At 49.0% G+C, this 10,806-nt stretch overlaps 1 protein-coding gene across 1 annotated transcript in view; it reads left to right on the top strand.

The window, feature by feature from the left end:
• Positions 1-10,599, top strand: part of DEPTOR (DEP domain containing MTOR interacting protein) — an 80,676-nt gene extending 70,077 nt beyond the window's left edge. Inside the window, exon 9 of the mRNA XM_040261708.1 lies at positions 10,576-10,599. Coding sequence (XP_040117642.1) covers positions 10,576-10,599 — 24 coding nt within the window. The remainder of the gene's footprint in view (positions 1-10,575) is intronic.
• The last annotated feature ends 207 nt before the right edge of the window (positions 10,600-10,806 follow it).

The raw sequence follows: 10,806 nt of genomic DNA on the forward strand, positions 1-10,806 counted from the left end.
CCTCCCTCTCCCCGCGCCCCCGCGAGCCCACGCGCCCGCGCCCCGTCAGTCCTGCATCTCCTCGCACCGCGCCCCCGCGCCTCCCTCTCCCCGCGCCGCCGCGCCCCCGCGCCTCGTGGTCCTGCTTCCCCGCGCGCTCGCTCCTCTGTCCTTTCCTTTGCTCTTTCTGAGCACGGTTGAGTTGAAGCCAAGAGCTTCGAAGTGAGGTTGAAACTAAGAGGGCGAGTCTTCCCGTCGCTCGGACTCTACGTTTGTGTTTTCTAAATCTCCCTCGGTTTTTTGTTTGTTTGTTTTACATTTCTCTCCTTAACCAATACTTAGTTTGAAAAAAGAAAGTTTCGTTTTGCTTAAGTCTTTTTTTTTTTTTTTTGAGTGACAGAAACATTTTTTATTATTTTTTAAATTTATTTCTGTTAATTGGAGGCTAATTAGTTTTCAACATTGTGGTGGTTTTTGCCGTACATTGACATGAGTTAGCCATGGGTGTACATGTGTTCCCCATCCTGAACCCCCCTCCTACCCCCTCCCCATCCCATCCCTCTGGGTCATCCCAGTGCACCAGCCCTGAGCACCCTGTCTCATGCATTGAACCTGGACTGGCGATCTGTTTCATACATTATGATATACATGTTTCAATGCTATTCTCCCAGATAATCTTCTGGACTCCCACAGAGTCCAGAAGACTGTTCTATACATCTGTGTCTCTTTTGCTGTCTCGCATACAGGGTTATCGTTACCATCTTTCTAAATCCCATATATATGCGTTAGTATACTGTATTGGTGTTTTTCTTTCTGGCTTACTTCACTCTATAATTGGCTCCAGTTTCATCCACCTCATTAGAACTGATTCAAATGTATTCTTTTTAATGGCTGAGTAATACTCCATTGTGTATATGTACCACAGCTTTCTTATCCATTCATCTGCTGATGGACACCTAGGTTGCTTCCATGTCCTGGCTACTGTAAACAGTGCTGCGATGAACATTGGGGTACACGTGTCTCTTTCAATTCTGGTTTCCTCGGTGTGTATGCCCAGCAGTGGGATTGCTGGGTTGTATGGCAGTCGTATTTCCAGTTTTTTAAGGAATCTCCACACTGTTCACAGTGGCTGTACTAGTTTGCATTCCCATCAACAGTGTAAGAGGGTTCCGTTTTCTCCACACCCTCTCCAGCATTTATTGCTTGTAGACTTTTGGATCACAGCCATTCTGACCAGCGTGAAATGGTACCTCATTGTGGTTTTGATGTGCATTTCTCTGATAATGAGTGATGTTGAGCATCTTTTCATGTGTTTGTTAGCCATCTGTATGTCTTCTTTGGAGAAATGTCTGTTTAGTTCTTTGGCCCATTTTTTGATTGGGTCGTTTATTTTTCTGGACTTGAGCTGCAGGAGCTGCTTGTGTATTTTTGCTGAGTCTTATATGAGAACTCTGCTGCCTCTGTTCTACACAGAGTACATACTTGTAGTGTTTATGTAGCCAGCAGAGCACATTAAGACTATAAGAAACAGCAAATAGTGAGAAAAGAGAAGAAAAGTAATGGAGTTTGGAAGAAAAGTAATGAAGTTTGGAAGAAAAGTAATGAAGTTTGGAAGAAAATCATGGCGTTTGGAAGAGGAGTTTAGTGTTTTGTTTTGTTTTTTTTTTTACCAGCTCTTTGAATAAGTTTCATAACATCTCATTGCCCGTTTCCTCCTGTCTGAAATGATCATCATATTTCATTCTGCTGCTTTATGGATTAGGTATGTTGAAACACTAGAAAAAGTGCAAAGAAATACACACACATCAGACAATTGAGTGAATTGTGTAAGAGTTTTGAAAATTTGTTCCTATTTTTTGTATTAAAGTAATGAATATAGAATTGAAAAATTTTGGAAAATACACACAAGCAGGAAAAAAAAATTGTAACTGCCTATCATCTTTACTAACTGATAGATATTTATAAAGAAATACGGGTATAAGAGGATATTGAGATCATTGGTTTTCCGCTTCAAAACACCTTTATCTCACAGTTTTGTCCTCACAGGGGACATTTATCTCTTGCTTATCTGGGATCATGGGTGGGTGCAGAAGACGTGAAAGCCACAGGCTGTGGCTTTATGTCTGCAGCACTTGCATCCACGCCCGTCAGTCCCTCTTCCAGAGCAGGCGTGGTTTGGGTCTGCCCTGGTTCCCAGCACTTACCCCCTGGACAAGAGAGGTGGGCCGTCTAGACCGCACAGATGAGCCCAGAGCAGGGATTACTGCCAATTTGGGTGATTGATGCTGGGTTGGGGACTGTCTGCCCTCTGATTTGAGCACCCCCTTCATACAGGGGTCTCTTTGGTGACTCAGAAGGTAAAGAATCTGCCTGCAGTGCAGGAGACCTGGGTTCGACCGCTGGGATGGGGAGATCCCCTGGAGAAGGGCATGGCAACCCACTCCACTGTTCTTGCCTGGGAAATCCCATGGACGGAGGAGCCTGGTGGGCTACAATCCATGGGGTCCCAAAGAGTCTGACATGAGTGAGCAACAGAGCGTAAGCAGTTTCCTTTCACAGGCTTGTGCTCTGGGCACATTCCATGCGCCTTGCTGGCCGAGTCTGTCTGTATGCGGTGGGCATGGTACCGAGGAACCCAGAGCAGGAGAGTTGGCAGGGAGCATCTGCTTCTGTGCCGAGGCTGAATTTTTTCCTTTTCTAATGGGACTCTTGCCTGTGGGAAGAGTTTCATATTTTGTTTCCACAGTAAAGTACCTCCATATAAATTATTTTTGGCAGAGTGCTTCGCTTCTGAGCGTACACTCACTTGCGTGGAGCTTTGACTCAAAGCAGATTTCCTTTGGGGAAAGCGATGGATTTACATTGCAGCTAAAGACCTTGGTTTGCTTAGCCAGGTGTATTTCATTGATTTTAGTTCATCGTTATTGATTAATATGCATAACTGTTCCAGATGTTGTTGGTTGATAATTAACTCCTTGATATCTCTACACTGATTGATGGGTAACCTGGGATATTTTTGTCAGTTGCAGAAGATAACACTCATGGTTTATATTCTTAGTTTCTCAGGTGGGGTGTGCAATGGTTTTTGTATGTTGTAGGGCAGTACAGAATTCAGCAGAGCTACATTACCAAACTTGCATTATACAGCTCTCTAGTCCAGCAAAGTGGAGAGCTAACTCATTTGAAAAGACCCTGGTGCTGGGAAAGACTGAAGGCAGGAGGAGAAGCGGACAACAGAGGATGAGATGATTGGTTGGCATCACTGACTCAATGGACATGAGTTTGGGTGGACTCCAGGAGCTGGTGATGGACAGGGAGGTCTGGTGTGCTGCAGTCCATGGGGTCGCAGAGTCAGACACGACTGAGCGACTGAACTGAACTGAACTGAGTCCAGCAAAATATCCTGTCCTGAGGTTCTGTGATCAAAACAGTTTTCAACTGCTGCACACTATTCCTGTCTCGGAAATTTACAGAAAAGCACATTAGCATACTAAAAATGCTGGGAAATTGAGCCAAAGAAAAAGTCTGTTTAAATTATCTAACACAACATATATCATTTAATAGAAACTCTGAAATGGAATCTTAAGACTAAGAATTAAAACAAAAAAAGACCAAGATACAGCCTTGTTTTAAAAGCCTGCTTTTGATCAAACTCTGTATTGGAGTGAATATATTGAGATGTGTTTTGAGTTGTACTATTGGCTAAATGAAAATGACAGATACAGAGTGTCAGAAGTCAGAAAGAGAAAAACAGATATCATATATTAATGCCTTTATATAGAATCTAGAAAAATGGTGCAGATGAGCCTATTTGCAGGGCAGGGACAGAAACATAGCTGTAGAGAGTGGACCTGTGAACACAGAGGAGCGAGGCGGGGAGGTTGAGGGTGGATGAATTGGAAGAGTAGCACTGCCGTACATACACCAGCGACAGCCACATATACACCGCTGACTGTGACAGACACCCCAGTGACGTGTACACCCGCGGCGTATATACTCTAGTGAAAGTGAAAGTCACCCAGTCGCGTCCAACTCTTTGGGACCCCATGGACTATGCAATCCATGGAATTCTCCAGGCCAGAATACCGGAGTGGGTTGCCATTCCCTTCTCCAGGGGATCTTCCCAACCCAGGGATCGAACCCAGGTCTCCCTCATTGCAGGCGGATTCGTTACCAGCTGAGCCACCAGGGAAGCTACGATGTGTAAAATAACAGCTGGTAGAGGGAGCTCAGCTCTGTGCTCTGTGATGACCAGCAGGGTGGGAGGTCCAAGAGGAGGGGAATGTATGTGTGTGTATAGTTGATTCATGTTGCACAGCAGAAATAAACACAACATTGTAAACCAGTTACACTCCAATTAAAATTAATTATTTTAATGAAAATGAGGGAATACCATGCTCCTCCATATAATTTACTTGTGTGTATTTATTTGCTTAGTCTGTTACTTTGTTACAGAAAATGATGAATAGATAATTTCCTAATTTTGCATATGCATTTGTTATAAAATAAGTTCTACGAAAAGCCCTTGTGTAACCCAGTCCTGGAGGCTTGTTCCCACTGACCTGTCACATCACTGCTGCTCTTGACTTCGGGGCAGTGTGCATGGGTGTGCAGCCTCCGTCTATATGGGCAGCAGCGCTGACCCTGTGAGAGCCTGTCCTGGGGAAGGAGCCAGTGACCTGGGCAGCGACCTACCCACTTGGTCTGGGTGGTAAAAGCTGCTCCAAACTCTGGCCAGATGCCTTTAGCCCCGCCGACCAGCCCGAGCTAACCTAAGACAGTGCAAAGCGCCCACCTTTTGCCTCCCACGTCACTTTCTCCCAGGAGACCAGGCCAGCCCCTGAGGTCAGAGCCGGCGTTCTCCTACTTTCCAGTGTAGATGGCGCTTTGCGTCTGGCCCTCTGTGACCTTCCCGTCCAGTGGAATTTTCCTACTTTTACCATGGCTGCTTAATTTCACTCCTTTCCTTGCCGAAACAGAAACCGTGTTGTAACCAAGTTTTCGTATGCTTGTCATTTCTCGCTTTTAGTTTACCTTGGGGCTTGGAAAGTTTTCAGCAGCGGGGCACCTTCGTGTGGACAGGACAGGCCCAGACTGGAGAGCCTGGGTGCTGTGTTCCCCTCTTAATGCTTCTTGATCTTTCCGGACCCAGAGAGGAGCTCTTTGCCTGCTTACAGGGAACCCTTAGTCCATGAAGGTTTCCTGGGTAGCTCGGTGGTAAAGAATCTACCTGCCAGCGCAGGAGATGGGGGTTCAGTCCCTGGGTTGGGAAGATCCCCTGGAGGAAGGCGTGACAACCCACTGCAGTGTTCTTGCCTAGAGAATCCCAGGGACAGAGGAGCCTGGTGGGCCATAGTCCACGGGTTCTCAGACATGACTGAGAGACTGGGCAAACATGCGTGCTTAATCCATGATGAGGCGAAACCGTCGTGCCTGTATTAGAATTTCCTTCTCTGGCGGTTCTGGAAAAGGTCCAGAGAACATGCCTCCTTCGGGAGAGTGAAGAGGATCACCCGCCTTCTCTGGGTGGGATTGGCAGGGTCTCCGACCTGCCCCCACGCCCAGCGCCTCCGCGCTGCTGACCCTGCAGCTGGGGCAGCTCAGGCAGCTGAGCTGCGGCAGGGACCTCGGGAGGTGCGGGCCAGGGAAGCTTCCAGCCTGAGTTCAGCTGTAAACGGAACTGCCTCTTAAGTGTTTCAGTCCAAAGACTTCTACATCATCCCCCGCTTGTTTGAAACTTTGTTTTCACTCGTCTGTTTTTGTTCTTCTCTTCCAATCACCTCCTCCTTCTCATGCAGTCGCAGCGTGTGTGTCCCAAGACACCAAAAAGGGAACAGATGTTACCAGAGGCACCAAATATAACCTTATTTTCGGTTTTGTCTGAATCAGGACCCATGTAACAAAGAAGGCAATTCATTACACCTTTTCTGATAAAGCTTTTATACTTATTTCATACCTCTCCCCTCCCTTTCCCAGCCTAGAGAATAATGGTAATAGGATCATCAGAATTCTCACGTTGAATCACCATCTTTGAATCAAAGTTATTCATGTCAATGTTTGGCAAAACCAATACAGAATTAAAAAAAATAAAATAAAAAGCATTACCACCTAGTAAAAAAATAATAATAAATAAATAAATAAACTAATTTTATTATTATTGTTTTGGTGGCACTTTAACGTTTATTTACGAATCCTGCCGAGTCAGGCCCTAGTTGCCGCACTTGGCCTCCCGGTGTGGCGCGGACCTTGTTGCTCTGCTGCTCCTGGGAGCGTAGTTCCCCGACCAGGGATTGAACCTACATCCCCTGCATTGGAAGGTGGATTCTTGACCACTGGAGTGAAAGTGAAAATGTTAGTTGCTCAATCGTCTCCGGCTCTGTGCGACCCCCTGGACTGTGGCCTGCCAGGCTCCTCTGTCCATGGGATTCTCCAGGCAAGGATGCTGGAGTGGGTTGCCATTCTGCAGAGGATCTTCCCGACCCAGGGATCAAACCTGGGTCTCCGGCAGTAACCACTGGGCCACCGGGGAAATCCCGGAGTTGTTCTTATGTTGAAAGTTCTTTTATGTGACAAGTGCAGTCTGCAGGCCTCTGGCGTGGAGGGCCTTTGCTTGGCACAGCGGTTCTAGCATGGAGCATGAAACACGGGAACCATCCAGAGTTGAGTCTCCCCGTGTAGTGCGTTTTCCTCTGGAAGAGTCTGGTCCCTATACTTCCTCCTCGGTGACTCTTTCATCCTTTAGGGATTCCATTCCAGTAGCTGCTGGTTCATTTTAGCACAACGGGGAAAGGAGGAAAGAAGAGAAAAGCAGTAACTTCCCAAGTGTCTTCTGTGTGCCTGACCTTTCTGTGCTGAGTCCACTTCATATCAGCAGCTAAATAGTAAAATCCTAAAGGAAGAAATGGTCCCAGGAGGAATAATTGTATTTCTTTAGTCTCTTTTCCTCTATGTTGAAAAGGAATAAAATTCCTTCCCCAAGATATTCCACAGGCTACAGTCTAATAACATCACTTAAACTTGGTTTCATATCGCAGCCTTTAATGACATCTCTTTTTTTTTTTTATCACAAAAGCCTGTCAAGCCTGAACCCAAATGTGGGCCCCATTCTCTGTCATAATTTGATTTTCATGACCCTCTAGGAGCTGTCTTCCATTCGAGTCGGGGAAGACTGACAAACACGCCGTGATTGTGCCTAGATATGTGCCAGGCAACTCTAATCACCTGACGTTGGCCCTTTGTTGTTTAATCACCAAGTCGTGGAGCCCATGGACTGTAGCCCGCCAGGCTCCTCTGTCCATCAGACTCTCCGGGCAAGAATCCTGGAGTGGGTTGCCCTTTCCTCCTCCGGGGGATCTTCCCGACCCGGGAATCAGACCTGGGCCTCCAGCGCTGCAGGTGGGTTCCTTACCACGGAGCCACCCGGGAAGTCTGGCGTCCCCTTATGGTGAGGATGAATGCCAGTCCCCTTCCATGACCCTCGGAGTCCATCATCTGGGCTCTTTTGGCGGAAACACCATCTCCAGCCTGCTTCACTTGCGGCTCCGCTGGTCTCAGGCTGGGCGACTGCTTCCATGCTTGCCATTCAAGCTTCAGATTCAACGTCAGTTTTTCAGAGAAGCCCCCTTTAAAGACTTGGTCTTCCTCCAGTTACTCTTTATCGTATCACATGTCTTGTCTTTTCAAGATGTAACACTCATCAGAATTGGATAATAGTAGCTAATAGGTTATCATTTGTCTCCAGTAGAACCTGTCTGCCTTTAACTGCTGTCTTCCCGGCCCTTTCGTAAGTGCTGGAAGCACGCGTGTTGCCTGACCCAGTGAGCTGGTGCTTCTGGAGAAGGCTGAGGAGCTTGCTCGCTGAGCACGGGCGCTGTATGCCCACACCTCTCATACCCAGTATCACTTTTATAGTTCTTACAAGTCTGGAGAGAGGAGTGGGACTGTCCCCCCTCCCCGCCTGAGGAACCTGAGGCCCACTTACTCCTTTCTCAAGGTCACCAAGCTTGTGAATGCCACAGCTAGCTTCAAATCAGGTCTCTTTGCCCCAAACTCCTAATAACGTTTCCTATTGCATTATTTCAAAAACTACAAGCCCATGGGGCAGAGCTCAGCAGATGGCCTGTGTGTGTTAATCGCTCAGTCGAGCCCACCTCTTGGCAACCCCGGGGACTGTTGCCCGCCAGGCTCCCCGGTCCTTGGAATTCTCCAGGCAAGATCACTCGAGTGGGTTGCCATGCCCTCCTCCAGGGGATCTTCCAGACCCAGGGATCAAACCCAGGTCCCCTGCATTAAAGGCAGCTTCTTTAACATCTGAGCCACCCGGGAAGTGGGAGATGATATCATCCAACAAAACCTCAACCCCCTGTGGGCTGCTCAGTGGTTCATAACCTTTCCTGTGTCTTGTGTGGGGAATTTGTATTCAGTTCAAGATGAGTTGTTGAGGTGGTCACACATCCACCTGCCTTTGCTTGCAGAAGGTCAAATAAATAATGCTTATTCTTGGCACCAGCCCCTCACCTAGGCCAGGACTGATCTTGCAGGGTCATCCAAGTGAAAGATGTAAAAAAAAAAAATGCATGTCTGCTAGTTTAATCAAACACTTATCTGAGCAAACCATTCAGCCTTCACACTGTGAAGGCATTTGAGCCATATTTACAAATAAGAAACAAAAGATATCCTTGCTCTTTTCTGGAAAGTTTTTTCTTTTTTCCTGGTGGGAATAATTAAATCCTGTGAGAAATGGTATTCAAGTTTTCATGCAGCCTCGTGCCAGCTCTCACAGGGATTCCAAGACTCCTGGCTTCTCCTCGTGTTTCCTGCTGTTATGAATTGATGGATGTGGATGTGTGGGGCCTCTTTTCACTGTTTGTTTCTTTGTGTGTTTATATGGAGACAGAACCATCTGAGTCACAGTAAGGAATTAGTGGTCATTGTGTTCTTTTTTTCCTCCTTTCAAAAATTCCTATTTCTCATATAGAAGAAAAATGTTGAAATCCTGCTTTTTCGGTCTTTCCTCCCCATGGCCACAAAGCCTGTATATTTCATGGAATTTGCCTCCTAACCAAGAGAAGCCAAGTTGGCCTCCCAAATTCCTAATCTGCCAAGACCGTTTGGGCACTGGAGTAACAAACGGTGGGATGACTGTCAACGCGTGTGAAGAAAGCTGTGTTCCATGAGGGTTAAAAGTGGCTCCTTTGCAGTTGAGCTCGGGAAGGCCGGGCGTGCGGCGCACTGGGCTGAGCTCTCCTCTCGGGCGCGGCTGAGCTCAGCCCACCGGGAGAAGAAGGGCCAGTGCTCTGCTCACGCGGGCCTGGCGGGCGGGAGAGTCTGCGGCTCTGGCTGTGGGGAGCCTGCGCCTTGGGGCCTCAGCTCCGACCTCCTGTCTGCTCCCTGCCCTCCCTGCCGGCCCTGGAGAAGACAGGGCAGCTCCGCATTCTGTGTTCAGTTCGTCTTTCTTGGCTATCTGCCGTCATGTCAGGCCTGGTTGGGATTTATGGTCTGGAGAGGGAGAGAGACCGCCACCCCAGAACTCCACTCCGGAGTGTATAAACAGAGGTGCGGGGACAAACAGAGGGCCCGCCTTCTCCTCTGTGTGGGCCAGTGGGGCACGGCAAGGGGCACGGCAAGGCGCACGTCCCCGGGGAGGGTGCTTGAGCTGTCACCTAAAGGATGGGTAGAGACTGGGGCTCTGTGGAGGTCCAGCGGTTCAGGCCGCTTCCAGGGAAGCAGGCACAGGTTCAATCCCTGCTTGGGGAACTAAGAGCCCACACGCCCTGTGGCACGGCCAGAAAAAAACCACACTCACACTAAGAATGGGTAGAACTCAGGTAGACCTAAGTATAGCTGTGCGTTGTGTGCACACGCATGCCCACGCTCACGCCCATGGTTGCAGTGTGTTCACACATGCAGGCGTGTGTACACATACACACACGGAGAGTTTATTCCGTAAAGCAGAAACTCAGAGTGGAGCCGTTGCCGGGGGCAAGAGCGGGGGGAAGCACAGTTTGGGAGTTTGCGGAGGACGTGTACGCGCTGCTGCATTTACCGTGGGTGAGACCTACTGTTCGCGCGGGGAGCCCTGCTCAGGGTCACGTGGCAGCCGGGGCGGGAGCGCAGTCTGGGGGAGAGAGATACGTGGATGTGCACGGCTGAGTCCCGGTGCTGCCCGCCTGACCCTGCCCCAGCGTTGTCAACAGCTGTACTCCAGCGAGAGACAGAAAGTGAGACAAGAATGGGATGCAGTTCTTGGAAGGCACGGGCCCCCGCTAGGTCCTGCCTGCACCGAGAAGGGCGTTTGGGGAGCAAGGGCGGCGGTGAGTCAGAGCAGCGTCTCTCAGCCCACTGTTTGTGGCTCAGTGGGTAAAGCGTCTGCCTACAATGCGGGAGACCCGGGTTCAATCCCTGGGTCAGGAAGATGCCTGGAGGAGGAAATGGCACCCCACTCAGTGCTCTTGCCTGGGGAATCCCAAGGACTGAGAAGCCTGGTGGGCTACAGTCCACGGGGCCGCAAAGAGTCGGACACGACTGAGCGACTTTCCCTTGTCCTCTTAAGGAGCATTTGACAGACACTTCCCCCTTAATCCTGTCTCTCTAAAGTGTGGAGCCCACAGGTGGCTGTAGGCCTGTCCGCCGACTGTCTGTGTGTTCCGATGTGTGTGCGCGCGCGCTTCACACGTGAAGCAGGAAGCCTGGTGCTCACACTCCCGGCGGCAGTTCTTTCCCCTTTGGGAACCGGGCCACCCCCAGTGGCAGTGCGTGAGTTGGAGGGGACGGTTAAGAGATTTACAAAGCGGGAGTTGGGGCTGGGTCATGACTCCCGGGTGACAG

Source organism: Oryx dammah, unplaced genomic scaffold (genome assembly GCF_014754425.2).
Source record: "Oryx dammah isolate SB20612 unplaced genomic scaffold, SCBI_Odam_1.1 HiC_scaffold_19, whole genome shotgun sequence".
NCBI classification, from domain to species: domain Eukaryota; kingdom Metazoa; phylum Chordata; class Mammalia; order Artiodactyla; family Bovidae; genus Oryx; species Oryx dammah.